This window comes from Phaseolus vulgaris, chromosome 11, assembly GCF_000499845.2.
Source record: "Phaseolus vulgaris cultivar G19833 chromosome 11, P. vulgaris v2.0, whole genome shotgun sequence".
Lineage (NCBI taxonomy): Eukaryota > Viridiplantae > Streptophyta > Magnoliopsida > Fabales > Fabaceae > Phaseolus > Phaseolus vulgaris.
This window is the reverse complement of record NC_023749.2, coordinates 49,227,494-49,248,441: the sequence shown is the minus strand read 5'-3', so window position 1 is coordinate 49,248,441 and position 20,948 is coordinate 49,227,494. Positions and strand designations below refer to the sequence as shown.

Sequence of the window (20,948 nt, the reverse complement as noted above, 5' to 3'; positions counted from 1 at the left end):
TTCCACTTCACCTTCAATAATTTCTTAAAAGTTTCTATTATAAATTAAATTCATTACAAGTATTATTATTATCTTATATGGCTAATTTATATGAGTGTGTGACAAACTCTCTTTATTTATTACATTAAATCACTGTCGACAACTTTCATGAGTATTTTATGTTTGTTATTCTTAACTACAAATAATAAAGATACTTTTGATGAATGATATGACTTTATGAACTCTAAAAAACCAAAATGTCTTGTTTAATTAGAAATATTGAAGCAAACATTTGATTGTTAAATAATTAGAACACGCATATTTTCTTATGATAATCATTATAATTTTGTGTATCTTTAATTTGTCTTTATGTATTCTTCACATTGAGAAAGAAATTAAAAAAAATATAAATAATAAATAATAAATTTTATTTTTTACGTGATATTACTTTTTGATACAGTGCTGGGGTGTTAGTATGAAACTAAATCTTTCAATTGGCAAGTTGAATGATTGGTGATGATTTGTAGGTCTTATTAATTTAATTTAAATTAGTTTTTAATTTCCTAATATATTTTATTATTAAAATATATCTTATTTAACTTTTCGCGCGCGTGTAGTAAAGCTACATAGTTATAAATATATGTTTTATTTATATTATTATGAAATATATATTGCTTATCATATATATATATATATTACAATATGTATTATTTTTTTTATAAGTATTTGTATAATAAATAATAAATATATATTAAATAGAACTTAAAAAATTTAAAATTTAAATTATTAAAAAACAAGCAAAATTTATAGACATTAATAATTTTTAATAAATTCATAACAATACATTAAACTTTCATGTTTAATTATTTCAAATAATATTAATTATAACTAACCATTAACTATAAAAAAAAAATTAGTTACTAACTATTTTGTATTCTAAATTAGTCTTTAATTTAAAGTAATTGGTTTAAATACTAATTTATAAATTTTATTAAATAATAAAATTTACTTTAGATACCATTAGTTTCTAAAACAATATTTTTTTTTATCAACAAAGAATATATAAAATAAAATGAGGCACTTCAGAGGTGTATCAACCCTTATACAAAACACTCAAAACAAGTTTTCTAGCACCCATCAAGATACAAAATCCCAACAAAAACAATTACACCAACCCACCAAAGAGACTACACCCTCAAACATGACATAAAATCTAACTACTAAACAAGATCTTTGACAATAAGCTGAATAGTTCCAAATAACCAAGTGCCTACATCAACAAATCGGTCTTGCAAGGAGGATACATAAACCAAAAGACATGCAAAAAGCACTTTACCACTTCATAATTTGGACTGAACAATAACCATAAATACCACACATCAATTTATCAAAACTCATGCACCATATAGGTCCAACGTCAAACCGATATAATAAGTCAAATACACTTTCCTTTATCGCAATCCAAGAACAAAACTATCAACTCAAACCTGTTAGATAGAAAAAACCAAGAAACCTGCAATACACACCATAACTTCCAAACCTGGAAAAAATAGTAACCAAAACCATTAACCATGGAACACCAAAAATCATTCTTTCAAATACCTCATACATCATTGAGGTTCCAAACACCAATCTGAGTAAGAGAAATCAACCAATCTTTCCTTTACTGTGACCCAAGACTAAGTCTTCATTTGTACCACCGTAAAACCTCCACTAAATCTACGTGCCCATTCTAAAAAACAACTTTATTCTTGTGGTTCCAAATTTCACTTACAATACCTACCCAAATGTCCCCCAACACCTAATAATAGCATGTTTCAAACCTATAAGTTTAAACATCTTAAAATGCATTTGTGCATCACAATGTAGAGCCAAAGAAGATCACAACCACTCGAGATACATTCCCCTAATTCTCCAAGAAACCCTACACTTAAAAAAATAGTAACTATTTTTTTTTCTTTTTCAATTAGTTAATATAGTAACTAATTATTTTTTGTCTTTAAAATTGATTTCTATTTAATGATTTTGTTATAGTGATTAGGAATCCACAAAATGTATTTTTCAAAACTACAATTTTTTCATTTGTATGGTGAATTTTTGATTTTTTTTTTACTATATAAAAATAATATACTATAAATATATCATTTAAGCTATTAAGCAATTACATATTCATAAAAAAATATTTTCATTTTATCTAAATATCCTATAAACTCAATATCTTCTATATCAATCCATAAGTAGATACCTTGAATATAATATTAATAGTTGGATGTGGGTGGATAGATAAGATGATATCAATTCCCAATGAAGAAAAATAGAAGCACATGCAAACCAATTATTTTGCAACCAACTTTGCATGTACACTTGTTTGGGAGGGGACACTTCCTTTATACATACGAATCACCCATTCCTATTCACCACAATTGTAGACCACACTACTACATGCACGAAAAGACATGCATATATTGTCTCATAAACTAAATTTCTTCAAAAATCTTACTTGCTACCAAAATTAAAACATGGGAAAGGTTATGTTTAAATAATTTTTTACTTAATTAAACTTTTAGTTATATATATATATATATATATTAAAGTTTAGAAATAAAAAATAATTAATTAGTTGACTAAATTATATATTATTTTATAAAAAAAATTATTGGTATATAAAATAATTTTTATTATTAATAAAATTTATAAACTAATTTTTAAATTGGCATTTAGCTAATTGATATCTATTTAGAAACTAATTTATAATTTTTAAAATATTGATAACTAATTAGATATCAATTTAAAATTTAATTTATAACTTTTTATTAATTTTTATTTATCAACAATAAAAATAATAAATGTGGAGCACTTTAATGCTTCAACCCTTTATATTACAATATAATGTTTTCCTAAACCCAAATAATCAAATGTACTCATAACATAAATTCCAAAATTCAAAGGCACCAAGTAATCAAATTATATATAACAACAACATTTGAGGTACCAATTTAACTTTGAGCCTAACTTCAATTTTTCTAATATCAAGCAAGAAACAAATTCGAAATCTAAGAGCAACTTATAACTTTCACACCACAATAAATTAGCATATCATGAAAATACATAATACATATGAATGTTCATGGAGTAATATCCTTCTTGTCATGCATTATATTTTGCAATAGTAGGAAGAAAAATAAATTATTTTAAAATATCCCTAAAAAAAACAGAAAAGCCTATTTGTCGTTATAATATTACATCTTACTTCCAATAGATAATTTCTTGATAGAATGCTTCATTAGGCCAGGAAAATGAATATTCATCATGTAGTCTTTCCAATTAATGCTCTTCGGATCAAAGCCAAAGTCAAATCTACCATCCATACTAGCAACCCTCTTTGTTACCATTCTTAAACTTTCTGCATTCTTGTCATCAAAGCTGTTTAAAATGCATTTCAAAGTAAATATTAGGGTAAGCTCCAAAAAATGTTATCGAATTCATCAAAACAATATATATATATATATATATATATATATATATATATATATATTTATATATGAGTAACTATAAATATATAGGGTAAGTGGTACATACATGCCCTTAAACATGGAAAAAGGTTTCAAGAAATCTTCAATTTTAATCACCACCTTTGATCCATTGAGAGAATTATAATCAAAGAAAGAATAAAGGATTAGTAAAAAAAAAGAGCACAAAAACGAAATTTTACTTATGGAGCTTGTAGCAATTTGTTATTACTTACATATATATGACATAGAAAGCTTTAGTTGGTGGCTTGTGTTATTAGGGTTTACATAGCTGGGAACAACTTATTAGACCTATGAAGCATAACTTCTAATATTCCTAGTGTGTGGGATTTTATTTTTCAATTTTTGGTTCGATATTGTTATTGTGCAGCTATTTTCCTAATAAATTTCTTTAAAATTAATAACAAAATCTCATGAGTATGATAAATAGTGTTTAATCTAAGTAGGATTTAAGATTCAATTTCAGTACAAATTTTTTTAAAATAAACTAATTATTAGTACAAAGTTGATTTCGTGGGGTGTTGTTGTTTTCATATATCTCTGCAAGAGGATGTTGCATGTTTTTTTTAAAGAATCATAGTTCATTTGCTCTCTTGATATTGTAAATATCTTAATTAGTCAATTTTTTAGGTCAATCTTTTTGGAAAACAATTTTAAGATAAATTTTTTTTATCAGCACAATTTTAAGCTAGTATTAGGTATAATTTTTTATGGGGGTGTTGTTGTTTTTATATATCTCTACAAGACAATGTTGCATGTTTTTTTAAAGAATCCTAGTTCATTTGCTCTGTTGATATTGTAAATATCTTAATTAGTCAATTTTTTGGGTCAATCTTTTTGGAAAACAATTCTAAGATAATTTTTTTATCAGTATAATTTTAAGCTAATATTGGGTATCATTTTTTATACAGATTGTGGGAAGGTCGATGATGTTATAGATTCTATTTTTGGGACTCTCCTGTAACAATGATTTGTTTTAAAAAGTTATGTGAAAGAGTTTTTTTTATACGGATATTCCTTCATATCCTTATGTATTCATTTTATTATTTACTGATAAAAAAAATATTTAGTCTAAGTAACATAAGGTTAATGAAAGAAGAATACCTTATTTTGTGAGAGGTGATTCACATGAGAGGATATGGTTAATTTCTTGGTGACAACTATTGTCTTTCCATATTCATCAACAAATGGATATTTTGTGAAGTAGTAATACATATCATCTACAAGATCATTGAGTGTGAAAGGATTTCTCAGTGAAGATCCAACATGGTACACCAAATTTTTTGATAGACCTTTGGAAATAGCCATTGATGCTGCTATCATGAAATTCACCACCATGTCCACTGGTATCTGCATTGCTTTATTAATTAATTAACTTTTAAATGCTACAATAAATATTTGTGTAGAGAGAGAGCAAGAGAAATTTTATAGATTAATTGAATAAAAAATCATCATAATTCATTTGTAAAACTCACCACATCTAAAATTGTTTCTCCAATTCCGACAAGGCTTTTCATTGTTCCATTTACATAATGAAACACAATAACGTCAATAGTTCTGTAGTAAAAAAAACTATAAATATTTTTTAACTCACCCAAATGATTATATTTTATTTTTTTGCAAAATAGATATATATGTGTTAATAAACAAGTACCTGAAACCTTCAATCCAACCTGGAAAAGGTTCAAATTGTGTGCTTATTATCATAGTAGGGCGTATGATGATGAATGGTAGAGTGCCTTTCATTTTCATTAAAATCATTTCCCCCATTGCTTTGGTGAAGACATAAGTGTTTGGCCATCCATGTACATTTGCCCTATGTTATCAAATAAATAAAATTTTATTTTGACAATTGTATATTGAAAGACAACAATTTACAATTATAATTTGACCAATTCAATTTAAATTGTTCCATCTCAGTATAAAATTATTTATTTTTTCAATTATAATCTAATGTATAATTATCAACACATCAGGACTCTTTCAATAAATAAGATAATATCAATCAATATATAAGACAATATGAGATGAAAAAAAAACTATATAACTTCAAATATAGAATAAATGACAGTAACTTTTTTTTTATGTAGACTTTCGACATTCACTAAGTGGAAAAGGGGTTTTGTGACATGATCAAGGACAAGTGGGGGTCATATGCTGTTCAGGGGGATGTGTTTCAAAAGATCAAGATGAAGCTGAAGTGCCTGAAGGAAGACCTTAAAATATGGAATCGGGAGGTGTTTGGAAACCTGCATACCAAAAAGGAAGGACTATTACAGGAGATAGAGGACTTGGATTGTAGGGACTGTAATGCTGACCTTGGTGAATCTGATAGACTGAGAAAATATGATTTGGTTGGTAGGCTGATGGAAACTGAGAGAAAGATTGATTCCCTTATTTGTCAAAAAGCTAGAGTGAACTGGTTCAAGAATGGGGACTCGTGCACTAAGGTTTTTAACTCCTCCTTGAGGTGGAGAAGGCTTAGGAACGAAGTGAAGGGGGTGGAGGTGGGGGGCCTGTGGTGTGAGGAACCTGGTACGGTGCGCATCGAAGCGAAGAGACTTTTTGAAAATAGATTTAAAGCCGCGAGAGACTTTGGAGTTAGACTTGATGGGGTGGAGTTTAAGACCATCACCATTGAGGATAATGTGTCCCTGGTTGCTGGCTTCGACGAGGAAGAAATAAGGGAGGCTCTTTGGCTTTGTGAGGGATCGAAGAGCCCAGGACCAGACGGTTTTAATATGAATTTTATAAAGAAAAGTTGGGGGTTCATAAAAGATGAAGTTGTGGAAGCCTTCGCTCTTTTCCATAAGGATGGTGTAATCCCAAGGGGCTGTAATGCCTCATTTGTTGCTCTTGTACCCAAAATAAGGGACCCAACCAAATTGGAGCAATACAGACCTATATCCCTAGTAGGTTCTATGTATAAAATTATCTCAAAGGTGATGGCAGGTAGGCTTAAGAAGGTACTCCCCGCCATTATTGATGACTGTCAATCGGCCTTTCTCAAGGATAGAGGGATCCTGGATAGTGTTATGATGGCTAATGAGGTGATAGAGGAGTTAAAGAGGAGAAGGAAGCCAGGATTGTGTTTAAAGGTGGATTTTGAAAAGGCGTATGACTCTGTCAGATGGGAATTTCTTTATGACTTGCTACAGAGGATGGGTTTCCATAGGAAGTGGATAATGTGGGTCCAAGGTTGTTTGGAGAGTGCAACAGTATCCGTGCTTGTGAATGGGAGTCCAACGGAAGAGTTCAAACCGTCAAGAGGGCTACGCCAGGGGGATCCTCTTGCCCCATTTCTCTTTCTTGTGGTAGCTGAAGGGCTCGCAGGGCTAGTAAGGCAAGCGATGAAGGTTAAGCTATTCACGGGACTAAGAATAGGAAGGAAAGAGGTGGAATTGGGTATTCTCCAGTTTGCTGATGACACATTGTTCTTATGTCAGGACTCCTTCTCGAATGTGGTTACCTTAAAATCTATCCTGAGGGGGTTTGAGTTAGCCTCAGGATTGAAGATCAATTTTCACAAATCTAAACTAGGAGGTATGAATGTGCAAAGAAGCAAAATGGACAGCTATACAAAGACCTTAAGGTGTGACCAGATGAGTGTACCATTTAGCTATTTGGGTCTTGAAGTGGGGGGTAACCCAAGGAAGAGAAAGCTTTGGGAGCCTGTTCTGAACAAACTGAAATCCAGGCTTAGTGTGTGGAGAGGGAGATTCCTATCAATGGCAGGTAGGTTATGCTTGATAAAATCTGTCTTGTCTGCTATACCATTGTACTACCTGTCTCTCTTTAAAGCACCAGAGGAGGTCTGTAAGAGCATTATTAGAATTCAAAGGAGGTTCTTGTGGGGATGGGGCAAGGAGAAAAGGTCGATCTCGTGGGTCAGTTGGAAGGAAGTGTGTAAAGAGCGTGAGGAAGGTGGGCTGGGTATCAAAGAGATCCGGAAGTTTAATTGTGCGCTGCTGGCTAAGTGGAAATGGCGGTGTATATCTGAAGAGAAAGGGAGGTGGAAGGAGGTGTTGGAATCGAAGTACGGAATGGAGAATAGTAGGGAGCAGACACAGGTGAAATATCAGTCATGGTGGTGGAGAGATCTGAAGAAAATTTGTAAGGAGGGAGGAGGAGAAGGGTGGTTTCAAGGTCAGGTTGGGTGGAAACTAGGGGGGGAGATAAAGTCAGATATTGGGAGGATGTGTGGGTGGGTAGAACAAACCTAAAAACACTCTTTCCAAGGCTATATAATCTTTCTCTGGATCAAGGTCAAAGGGTGGGGGAGGTTGGAGTGTGGGAAGGGTCGGAGTGGAGATGGCGCTTAAGATGGAGAAGAGAAAGGTTTGAATGGGAAGCATCACTAGAATTTGATCTTAGTTGTCATATTGCCAATGCTTATGTTATTAGGAATGTGAACGATGTGCAGGTTTGAAGAAGTGGCGAGTCAGGGTGCTACACAGGAAGGGCGGCGTATGAGTGCTTAGTGGAGGCGGAAAATACTCCTCAAGTAGAGGTGTTTAAGCTTCTATGGAAGGTAAAGGCACTCCCTAATGTGTTGATCACAGCATGGCGGGTGCTTAGGGGCAGAACACCGACAAGAGTAGCTCTAAGCAGGAGAGGGGTTCAGATTAACAACCCTGAATGTGTCTTGTGTAAAACTGTGGATGAGTCAAATCAATATCTTTTTATAGAATGTAAACATGCGTGGCGTGTATGGACTTTGTGCTTTAAGTGGGTTGGACTTGAGTTCGTCCAACACAATGATGTTAAGATCCACTTTGAGAGTTTTAATCTGCTCCAGGTAAATCACAAGCAAAATTTAGTTTGGAAAGGGGTGTGGGCAGCCATAGTGTGGAGTTTGTGGGAGCATAGAAATTCTGTTATGTTCCACCAAGGAGTAGTGGACGAGGAAGAAGTGCTACACAAGGCTCAGCTTAAATCGTGGTCGTGGTTGAAACACAAAGGCAATAATTTTTCATACTCGTTAACAGATTGGGTGCTGAATCCAATCCCCTGTCTTACCAGCTATAAATAGGAGATGTGTAGTGGCCAGTTGCAGTTGAGTGGGGGGAGATGGAAGGTCTGGCAGGTAGTATTGAAGGAGTTGGTTCTGTGGTGCTTTCTGCAGGTGCAGTACGGTGTAGGGTGGGTAAGGAGGAACTGTTATGGCTGGTTTTGCTGCAGAAGGTTTACTGACGGATAGTTAGAGAAGGATTATTTGGCGTTCTTCCTATGTATGTAGGTTTGAGCCCAAATGGCTGTAGCAAAACCAGGTATTCACTGATGAGTGCAGATTTAAATCCAGCAAGGTTTGTATGAGGCAACTTCCGCCATGTGCTAGGCTGTGTGATTCGCCAAAGTTATACAAGGTTAACATGATCGCCGGTCGATGAAACGACGATCTCCATGCGGGTGTAGTCGGTGGTCATCGAAGTTATGCAAAGGTCAACATGACCGCCGGTCGATGAAATGGCGATCTCCATGCGTGCGTAGTCGGTGGTCGTCGAATCGATGAACCGGCGATCTCCATGTGTGTAGTCGGTGGTCGCCGTAGGTATGCAAAGGTCAACATGATCGCCGGTTGTGTGTAGTCGGAGGTTGCTGAAGTTATACAAGTCAACATGATCGTCGGTAGATGAACGGCGATCTCCATGTGGGTAGTCGGTGGTCGCCGTAGGTATGCAAAGGTCAACATGATCGCCGGTTGATGAAGTGACGTTCTGTCAACATGATCGCCGATCGATGAAACGACGCTCTCCATATGTGTAGTCGGTGGTCGCCGATGTTGGTTATTTTTAGGAAGTCCACTTCTGGTTACTGTTTATGGGTTGGGATACCCCTGAAGTATCCCCTTTAATTTTATTTATTCATTGCTGATAAAAAATAATAATATTATAACATCTAGTCAGTCAGCGGTGAATCATTGTTCACGTTAGCATGAAAGTTCTGAAACTAAACCAATTTTAACTTTTTTTTATATAAAACAAATTAAAAATGTTAATATTTTTTGTTTATATTAAAATATGATATTATAATTATGATAATTATTATAATTAATATAAATGTGACCACACATCTTCCAATCACATTGTTCCCACCCTTCATCTCCATCTCCCTAGCCATGTTCTTAGCATTCAAAATTTTACTTCTCACTTCAAGGAAGTTCCCAATCACATCCCGTCTAACCTTACTTCTTTTCAAAATTTCTTCTTCTTTGTTAACAAGCACCCTCTTGCTTTCTCTAAGGAAATCTTCATAAATAGTGAACACAAGACCAAATCAAATACTCATATCTCTATCTTGTAAATACTCATATCTCTATCTTGTAAATACTCATATCTCTATCTTGTACTGGTCAACCCAACTCTCCAACTTCCACAAAAACAGATTCACCCAAAAGCTTGGACTTTGGTTTTTCACCTTCAACCACACTATCAACAATAGAAATCCCCTAAACTCTACACCATTCTATTCAATACCATTGCCGAAAATAAAAAGACAGTTGTTGGGAATTTGATTAGGGATTACCTTGTGATTGTGGAGGATCTTCTTCCTCAGGAAGTTGTGGAACTTGGTGGGGTAGTTGAAATGTGCCTAAGTTTGAAATTTTGCAATGATGGAGCGTGATAGGTAAAGTGGGAATGAGGTTTTGCGAAATGGGGATGTGGGTTTGTTATAATTTGGTGGAATACGAGAATGTTACAATATTATAATATAGCCTACCTTACCTTGGAAGTCCATTTGCCACATCAAAAAAGAAAAAAAGTTAACACCATTGTAAAAACTCATTCTAATAATTTTTCTTATTTTAAGTACGTGGCCTAAAATTTAGAATAGGAACGAAAATCTAAAATTTAGAATAGGGACGAAAATCAATTCCACATTATAGTAAAAAGAAGAAAAACATATTAAACTCTAAATAGATATTTCTTTGTAGGTTACATATTAATCTTTTTCACTCAGTTTCACAATTGTAGGTCCAGACATGTAGCATACTATATATGTGCAGGGATTTCAGGTTTGCTACCTTATCAGCACTCACACATGGTCAAATGTAACACAAACTAGTGAGAGTAATTTGTTTGCACTCTGTGAAGATGTTTTGCAATAGAAAGGAACATGATAACATAAACGTTGCAGAAGCAAAAAGCAACTACAGATCTGGTTTTCAGACTTTATGCATTACCAAACACTAGATTTAAAAACTTACATCTCAGTTATATATATATATATATATATATATATATATGTAATATTGTATTGCATGGGCTGCATTGAGAATACAAGGCATTCTGGGAGGACAGCTAGTTGAATTGTGGTGCTCTGAAGGGAATGTTTCTGAGATTATATTCGCTTAGCACGACTAAAGCTGCTAAGGTGGCCGAGTTCGGGAACTGGTCTAATGGTGTTTGGATTTGGCATCTGTGCTGGCGTAGATCCCTCTTTGACTGGGAGAAGTTGTTGGAGGAGAAATAGAGTCAGTTGCTGCAAGGGGTGAAGATGGATGTGGGAGGGGTGGATAGTTGGGTCTGGAAGGTTGAGGGGTCTCAAAGTTTTACTGTTAACTCAGCTTATAGCAAGGTAAGGAGGGTTAGTGATGGGGAACCCTCTCCGATTTACTGTAGGTTGTGGAGGTGTAAAGCCTTGCCTTCTGCTGTATTCTTGGCCTGGAGGGTATTGGAAAATAGGATTGCGACTAGGGTTAATTTGGTAAGGCGCGGGGTGGTGGTTGAAAACCCTGTATGCTGCTTGTGTGGGAAGGTCGACGAGTCGTCGAGTCACTTGTTCGCCGTTTGTGACTTTGCTTAGAGGGTCTGGTGTCTTTGCTTTGAGTGACTTGGAGTGTCGTTCGTAATCCATTTGGATCCTATGCAAAATTTTATCCAATTCAGGTTGAGTCAGGCATCTGTTTCGGTCAATGATGTTTGGGGGGCAATTTGGGTTGGAATTGTGAGTGAAATTTGGAAGCATAGGAACTCGATCGTCTTTAATGGAAGAGTGACAGATGTGTTAGAAGTTTTTGCCTCGGCGCAAGTAAAGGTGTGGTCTTGGATTGCTGCAAAGTCCCGCGAAGTTTATTTTTCCTACCCCTGTTGGGTTCTGGATCCTTTGGCATGTATACGGCTGATTCGGTAAAGCTAGTTAGCGCTTGGTTTGGTTGATCTTTTGACCGGCGGTTTTGGGGGTCGAGTTAGGAGTTAAATTTTATGTGTGCTTGTAAAAGGGTTGGACCACCCCTGAAGTGGTTCCCATTTATTGATTTTTTATTGCTGATAAAAAAAAAACAAGGCATTTTGAATGATATATTTTGTAGTTGGTACATTCATACGTACATAATTTTGTAATCTCAATATTTTTACTAAGATAAAATTTAGTAAAATATTAATTTCAAGTATTACACTACAATAAAATCACTAAATAGAAATTAATTTTAGAGAAAAAAAAATAATTAGTTGCTATATATAGTGACTAAATTAGAGACCATTTTAGAAACTAAAAAAATTATTGGTTTCTAAATTAGTTTCTATTATTGATAAACCGTTTCTAAATTGTATCTAATTAGCTAAAAATTGGTAATTAAAACTTTGGTAGCTAATTAGATACCAATTTAGAATTTATCTATCAATATTAGAAACTAATTTAGAAACCAATAATTTTTGTAGTCTCTAAAATGGTCTCTAATTTAGTCATTATAACAACTAATTATTTTTTGTCTCTAAATTTGGTTTCTATTTAATGATTTTCTTGTAGTGTTATTTTTATCCTTATTTAAAACAAAAATTACCTTGCAAGTCCAAAACTTTTCATGACTGATTTGATTTCTTCTTCATTTGTCTCATGCATTCTGAGTTCTGTTAATTTATCTTCAATCAATTGCTTTTCTAACTTGATATCTAATTTTGCAGATCCTTTTTTCATCTGATCACCATGTAAGGGTTTCTCGAGTATAACTCCTTCTGCCTCCCCACACACGTAAGCTAATAAAAACAAAGTTTACTCTAATTAGCAAGATATAATGTCTTAAAATCACTTCATTATAATGGGTTAACCCTTTTAAAATGTGAAGTGCTACTTTCTTTTATCATTAATATTAGAAGTACCCTTTAGAAAGTAATGCATTAAGTTATATTAATTTAAACATAAGATAGATAATATAACAAATAAACTCACATATAAGACAATTTATAAAGTTTGACAAAAATCTAATTTATTTATTTTTCATAACTTCTTATTTGACCTTATTTTGTAGGAATTAAATTTCTAATTGATATTTAGACATATTTATGGGAACATATAAAGTGTGATTGTGGAAGGCAAATAATATATAGTTATTATTAACTTATCATATAAAGTGTGATTGTGGAGTATTCAAGTCATTAAAAAAAAACTTATAAATTTTTAATGCAACTAGATATAACTAGATATGAAACATATGCATATATTTCTAAAAATAGAAACATGAAACAATGGTATCTTAATGAACAAAAAAAAATTGTCTTCTTTATGTATGATGCTCAACAAATGAAAGCCACAAAGTTGATTTGTTGCATCAATTTATTTTCCCAAAGGACATAATTATTTTTAATCTATATACACAACACAACACCAACGTGAATCAAATTGGAAGGAAGCCTAATATGTGGCTTCCAAGAGAAAAATCCAGGAAATGAGATACCATCAAACTCCATAAGTATATATCATTCTTCTTCTCCAACTTTCCCAAAAGCTATGTTCAAAATCTTCTAGAAATGGGAAAGGGTGAACGAGGTGTTCAATCATTTGATTTTGTAAAATTCTATTAGCAACTGGATAAGGAACTAATTGTATTAAAATTGATAATATTAAACTCCATGTCAATATACTTCAGTACAAAAGGGAATGAAAGTTAACCCACTAAACATGTTACAACCAAGGTCAAACCCACGAAATATCAAAGAAGTGATGGCAAGAAGAAACTAGTTTAGAGGTAGAAAGAATCCAATTAAACAAATGCAGAAGCTGTCAAGGGAGTGTCTTCATCAAAATCTACTTGGGACAGATGGGTTGGAAATGTGATACAAACAAAGACAACATCAATACCATGGTTAAAAAATAGCTTTGTTATTATCTTAAAAGCATCAATGAAATATTAGGGACCAAAATCATTATGATCACTTTATTGTGGAACTCAATTGTAGGATTTATTGACTTAGTCAAAGGACTGTGGAATTCTTATAGTAAGGTAATGGGTTAGTGAGCTTAAAAATACTGAAAAAACTCAAATATGATCTTAAGTCATGGAATAGATAGGTCTTTGGATGTATCCACCTTGCTAAGATGGAAATTAGTAAAGAAATATAAGAGTTGAATACTAAAGGATGATGCTAGTGCCTTAAGTGAGGAAATGGGATTGAAGAGAATGGAATTAATTAATCAACTAAAATTAATAAATTATAAGCTAGATTCAATTCTAAAACAAAAAGTGAAAGCTAGATGGATCAGGTTGGGAGATACAAACTCTAAATTTTACCATTCTACATTTACATGGAGGAGAGCTAGGAATGAAATGAAAGCTAGAGTGAGAACTAAAAGTTATCACGAATAAAACTAAGACATTATTTGAAACTATGTTTAAACATCTCCTGATTATGAGGTTAGGCTAGGAAATGTAGAATTCCAATCACTTACATTAGAGGATGACTTAATGTTGACTAATAAGATTACAGAGGAAGACATTAAGGATGTTGTTTGGAAATATGAGGGATCTAAGATCCCAAAGCACGATTGATTTAATTTTAATTTCATCAAGAGCAGTTGAGAGATTATTAAGTATGACATTATACAAGTTGTTGAGAGTTTTGAGACCTCTGAAAATACCTAGGGGGTGTAATGTATCTTTCATAGTGCTAATACCAAAAGTAAATGACCCCATTAAGCTAGAACAATACAAACCTATTTCATTGGTGGAGGTACTCCATGAAATAATTTCTAAGGTGTTGTCTAATAGAATGAAGAGAATAATGTCTAGTATAATATATCTGAATCAACTTTTTTAAATGGAGACTCGGGGTCGAACCCATAGGAAAATGGAAAGATATTATCTTGTCTAAATATGGTAACACAAATTTCCAAAATCAACATTATGTAGTTAAGTCCCAATCTTGGTGGTGGAGGGACATGTGCAAGGTGTTCGGGAAAGGGGATATTGAAAGCTAGTTTGATAAACACATTGTAAGGAAGGTTGGGTCAGGGAGCATGATTAAATTACGGAAGGACAAATGGTTAGGTGAGGTGACCCTTAAACAAAGATTTCCTAGTGTATTCTCTATTTCTAGTAGTAAAGAAAAAACAGTAGGAGAATTAGGAAGTTGGACAAAAAATGGTTATGAGTGGAACTTGGAGTGGGGAAGGGAGAGGTTTGAAGGGGAGAGATAACAAATAATACACTTACTCACTAGGAGAAATAAACATTGTACAATTACAAAAGAGAAAATCAAGGCAAATGACAATTATTAGGAGAAGAGGATGGAACTAACTTTGCTAAGTCAGCATATGCTATATTAGAAAATAGTTGTTTGAGCTAATACAATAGTATCTTCAATTTGTTTTGGAATATTTGAGTACTCCTTAATTCTCAAACGTTTGCTTGGAGGGTTTGATGAGGAAAGTATCGACAAGGTCAATTTTAGTTAGGATAAGAGTCAACCTTAGTACCACAATATGTCATTTATGCAATGGAAGTGAGGAAATTGTCTAGCACATGTTCTTTGAGTGAAATATTGCATTTGTAGTTTGGAATAAATGTTGCAAGTGGGTGGGAGTTCAATTAGCCCAACATTCTAGTTCTAAGTCTCATTTCCAACAATTTTACCTATTACATATAAGTTCAAAGAAAAACATGGTATGGTAAAATCTTATTAATGTTGTTAAAATCATTACAACAGAATTTGATTGAACTCAAACCGTGGTAGTTCATAATAGTAACTAAATAATTACCAATTTGTTAGAAAATTTCAATCTTTTAAATTATGAGTAGACACATCTTCTTGGGAACTGATTTTGTACCTACTTGTTTTAGTATAGAGAGAAAAAATTATACATCTTTACTATCATGTATACCACACATGAGTATGTTTTCAAGGAACTAAAAATTTACAGTATTCCTTTTTGTATTGAAGCACTACTCATTACTTTTTTATTCAGGCAATAATTAGTAATTTATGGTTATAATAATAATCTTTATTTTATTTTAGTAAAGTACAAAAAAACATGCTTATGATTTCAATTTATAAAATTGTAATATCGTGTTCACTATATGTTCAATCAATTTTCATGAATATTTTTAACAAATATTATTTGTATCATATTCTCTCAAGAAATGTGAATTTAGCACCTGAGTTCTCACACCAAAAGTTAATTACTTGAGTTGTTCATTACGTACCAGTAGATAAGTGAAGAACAATCTCTATTTTATGGCAATTCTTAGCAAAACTCACAATATGAAAAGCTCCCATTGTGTTAGTGCTCATTGCAACATCATATCTGCAAAATATAATATATATATATATATATATATATATATATATATATGAGTGAGATAATCTTTCAATTACATGATCAATTTACACACTAAAAAGAGTGTGATATACTAACAAAAATAAATATTATTTGTTAAAATTATTTTATATGTTAATGAATAAATTTTTTTCATTAATTATTTACTTTATCTTTACCTATTATATATAGAGAAGCCAAATTTATAACTTTGTATATGACTACATGTGGTGTTATGATCAATTTTTAGCTTTAACATATATTTACAATTTTTAACTTCCTACATTATCATTGTCAAGTGATAAAAATAATATTTTTTTAAAAAACTTAGCTCCCCAAAAAAAAGGCAATATTTTTTTGTAATATACTGTACATGGAAATGTTTTATAGGATTTGACTCTTCTAAAATAAATACATTTCAGTAGGTAAAGTGAATAGTTTGTATTTAATAAAAAAAAAAGAAGAATTGATTTTAGCATGAGAAATAAAAGTATATTAAAACATCAATGGTTAATTTCTGAATAAAAAAAATACTTATTTGCAATTGCTGATTTTAGATAAATGAAATTTAATTATTTACCTCTCATTAAAGTTGGTAGTTGCAGCAGTGTGTACTATAATGTCTAACTCTTTCAACATTTGATTGAACATGTTTTTGTCTTTAATTCCCAAGTTTTGAAGAGAAACATCACCAGCAACTGCAACAACTTTGTCTGATATAAAACATCTAAAATCTGCACCCCACTTTTCTTTCAACACCTTGAATAACTCCTTCCCAAACACCTCAACATATTCAAATATATTCAATTACAATAATGGTTAGAAACATATTTAAACAACCCTCTTGATAAAGAATAAGAAAAAATAAAATTAATTTATTCATAAATTAAAGTTATTTTATTTATAAGTTAAAAGGAAAAGATTTACAAAAAATGATATAAGAGAGCCTTTTCAAATTAACTTATATATAAAAATTAATTTTAAATCATTAAAAGCAAATAAATCAATTTTAAAGATAAAAAATAATTAGTCACTATATTAACAAATTTAGATTTAATTTTAGAGATAAAAGAAATTATTGATATTTAAAATAATTTCTATTATTAATAAAATTTATAAATTAGTCTCTAAATTTGTATCTAATTAACAAAAACAATACATATGTAGACTATATCTATTTATAAAAAAATAATTTAATATATAAAGATAATAATTATTAATTAATTAATTAAAAACTAATATGTACATATATATATATATATATATAGAAGTTGCATAGGTACCTTATTGTGCAAGCGTTGGGTAGCTAAATCTGAATTTGGTGCCCTTATAAGAAGGTATAACCTTTTAATTTCTGGTTGAACCCTTAATATCTTCTCTACAAACACTGTACAAATAATAACAATAACAAGAGTCAAATTAAAATATGAGAAATTTTTATTAACATTTTTACTCAATAAATGATTATGGTTAAATGGAGAAACATCAAATTCCACTAATGTAATTTTCACCAATTATTAAATTATCAATAATATTAATGTTTTCAATCCACCAGTTGAATAAAAAATTATACTGTGTTGCTTTTTTATATAATTTTTTTTTTCAAAATTGTACAATAAAAAATAATATCAAACTATTTCTATTTTACTATATTTTGAAAATATAGACTACAATAATTTTGATTTATACAAAGAAAATATCAAATAAATATAAAATTATATATGTATGTATATGTAATCTACATATTAAGGAGAAAACATGATTCCATTGAAAGTTAATGAATGATGTACAGAATCCTTGATAAAAATTATATTACTTTGATCCATCCCTTATATAATAAATATATAAGGAGAGATTAAATTCCAAATATCTACAAACTATTTTATTATTAATAATTCTATTTAAAATATTTTTTGGATTCAACCAGAAAATTAAAAGTACGATTGACAATATGAGACGGGTTGTGCGGATCAACTCGCAGTCTGCTAAAGAAAACGCGAGACAGACTCACTATTTTGACTTGTTGACCCGCTTAGGTCCGCCCACATAACTTGCAATTCGCACGAACCAAGGACAGAATGAGACGAGCTAGCCTACATAATAATAAAAAGGTGTTTCTTCCTACACCCCTCAAATTTCTTCCTGCACACCATCACTTTTAAAAATTGAATTCTGAAAGTCAAAATAGTTGTTTTAGATTCTGGAAGGTAAAATAGTTGTTTTGGAAAGGTTATTGCAGAAGAAAAAAATATCTTCTTCATTTTCGGAATTGACTTTTATCTATGAAAATTAAATTTCGAAATTGATGAGGTGCGGGAAGAAATTTTGATGGGTGCAGAAAGAAACACCTTAATAAAAATAAAAAATTGTCTCCTCCAACTTTTATTTTCTATATATATTACAAGTGAATTGATATTTATTTTTTTTAATAAAATTTTAATTTTTATGCGAGCAGACACACTGATCTGGGAACCATCCCTTGTGCGGGGCGAGCTGACCTGGAGTCATCACTTATGCAGGACGAGCCAATACATTGAACTCACATTACTTAAGCAAGCTAATGCAAGACAGACCAATATTGGACGAGTCAACCCACATTGTCACTCCTAATTATAAGTTTACATTATCTTGATTATTAATGTCTTTTATTAAAGTTGAAGAAGGATAAAAAAAATAGACAAGTAATAATTTTAAATAATATATATTATATAATTTTGATATATATATATATAATTGAAAATTTTAATTGATTTTTTTTTTCTTAAATTTTATTGTTATATATATTTTTTTTAAATAGATAATGTGTACAAAATTTTAAATTAATCCAGAATTATTTATATTTTATCTATATACAACAAAATCAACATAATTCATACTTATCAAAATATACAAAACTAATCATTTGATCGAAATCTTAATATTATTTATTTTCTTATAAAATTTAACCTACACCATCAAATTAACATATCATTATAATTCAATGGTTGAATTATTAACATGTAAGTTATGTATCTAACTTTTACCAATTATTACACTATTAACAACTTTCGTATTCTCTAAAAGAAAATCTATCACTCTTAACTCCTCTTCTCAATTAAAATTTGTTTAAGTTTTGATATAAACCTAATATGGATAAAAACAATTGACATTGAGAAAGAGAAAATCACAAACCTTTTCCTACAAATCCTGTTGCACCTGTGACAAAAATGGTCTTTCCTCTGATGAAGTCATTGAAGCTTTCAACCTCAGCCATAGCTAGATATCTTTCTTCACAAAATTTTAATATAATTAGTGTCCAACAAAATGTAATATGAGGTTAATTTTTTTTCATTATTTTTTAAGTACAATTTATTTTGACCAATTTGGTAAATATAATGATAAATAACTCTTTTAAAGAAAAAATAATAATTAGTTGCTATAATGACTAAATTAAAGATAATTTTAGATACTAAAAAAAATTTGGTTTCTAAATTAGTTTCTATTATTGTTAAATGAATTTCAAATTAGTGTCTAAGTAGCACCATTTTGCTACCAATTATTTAGATTCTAAATTTGATAGCAAAAACCTTGATTGTTAATTAGACACCAGTTTATAAACCATTTAACAATAATATAAACTAATTTAGAAATCAAAAATTTTTTAGTCTCTAAAATGGTATCTAATTTTGTCACTATAGCAACTAATTATTTTTTGTCTCTAAAAATTAATTTCTATTTTATAATTTTCTTGTAATGTTTCTTGAATGTCACTATAATTTTTCTAATTTTTAAGTAGATTTTCGTATTTTTAATAAAGTGATATTTACATATTTTATTTTAACTCAGTTTAACAGAAAGATGAGAAAGATGGGGCACTATAAAGTATAATGAATTTTTTGAAGCACAGATATATTTTACAGGAATATGAAGCAGAACAATGGAGAAGTTAGAAATAGAAAAAGAAATAAAATAATATAGATCGAATAATCTGCAGAAAAATGACATACCAAGATAAAGACGAAGGAGAAGAAGTATGAGAAAGTTTAGGAAGATTAAAACAACTCTCTAAAGTATGATGAAGTTGCAATTTCAGAATCTTTCTCATATTTATAGACCAAGAGACTTCTCATAATGCATAGTTTGAATTTTTTTTACTAGGTTTTTAATTAAAAACTTGAATTTGTGTGCAGAAAGTTAATAAAGTTTTCACCAATAATTGTTGTACAATAATTGTCGTACAATAATGTTGTTGTTTTCTTGCTGATAAAAAGATAAAAAAAAACATAGTTTTGGCATTTTCAAGTACTATGGCATTTTTTATAATATAAATTATAACTGTTGGGAAAATAGTGTGTTGATATTTTGATAATGCCTACACCTCTTATTAATGGTTTCTCTTCCTTATCTATTAAATATAAATTATGGTCCAATCTCTTTAAAGTTTTTAAGAAAAACCTATTTTAAAATTGTTTTTCTATTTTTTTATGAACATATAACTGATTAGGTTAAGTTCATAAGCCAAAATTAATTTTAATTGAAACCAAATAATCGATTATTTGAAAATAATATTATGTTATTATCACATTTTATACATAATCCATTATACAATCAATTATGTCAAACAATTTTAAAAGCTACATTTTTATAAATAATCAATTATGTTTAACAATAATTTATTATATCGATTGAAAATTATTCCTAGATTAACTGAAGAATATAATAATTAATTATAATTAATAATAATCAATTATTTTAGTTAGAAATTCCAAAACTCTTTAAAAAGGTAACTCTTCCAATTTCTCTATGTAACATACACTAACTAGTGTTCTATAAAAATAAATTTGCAATTTTTGGAGGAGAGTTTCTTAAAATATTATTCACTACAAATAATTGAAAAAGACTTGCTCAAAATCAATAAGAGTTTGATCA

The 20,948-nt window shown here is 30.7% G+C and overlaps 1 protein-coding gene across 2 annotated transcripts; it reads right to left on the bottom strand.

Annotated features, from left to right (window-relative positions):
* Positions 1 to 3,047: 3,047 nt before the first annotated feature.
* Positions 3,048 to 20,119, bottom strand: LOC137824765 (probable fatty acyl-CoA reductase 5). Of its 2 annotated transcripts, XM_068630444.1 has the most exons (11): positions 20,027 to 20,119; positions 19,212 to 19,303; positions 17,324 to 17,427; positions 16,621 to 16,823; positions 15,928 to 16,028; positions 12,292 to 12,484; positions 5,164 to 5,325; positions 4,985 to 5,066; positions 4,614 to 4,859; positions 3,559 to 3,611; positions 3,048 to 3,402 (listed from the first exon to the last, which is right to left on the bottom strand). In XM_068630444.1, the coding sequence occupies exons 2-11, from the start codon at positions 19,291 to 19,293 to the stop codon at positions 3,219 to 3,221; spliced, it is 1,410 nt and encodes a 469-aa protein (XP_068486545.1). In that variant the 5' UTR covers positions 19,294 to 19,303; positions 20,027 to 20,119; the 3' UTR covers positions 3,048 to 3,218. The 2 variants fall into 2 exon arrangements, with proteins under 2 accessions (XP_068486545.1, XP_068486546.1); XM_068630445.1 differs by lacking the exon at positions 3,559 to 3,611 and having other exon boundaries at positions 3,265 to 3,402.
* Between the last annotated feature and the right edge of the window lie 829 nt (positions 20,120 to 20,948).

What these genes read in the sequence shown, in the direction of transcription:
- LOC137824765 (XM_068630444.1), bottom strand. Translation starts at nt 19,293, where the DNA reads ATGGCTGAGGTTGAAAGCTTCAATGACTTCATCAGAGGAAAGACCATT. An exon ending in AACAGGATTTGTAGGAAAAG is followed by an intron (nt 17,428 to 19,211) that starts GTTTGTGATTTT and finishes TTATTTGTACAG; the next exon opens with TGTTTGTAGAGAAGATATTA. An exon ending in ATCACCTCTCACAAAATAAG is followed by an intron (nt 3,612 to 4,613) that starts GTATTCTTCTTT and finishes AATGGATCAAAG; the next exon opens with GTGGTGATTAAAATTGAAGA.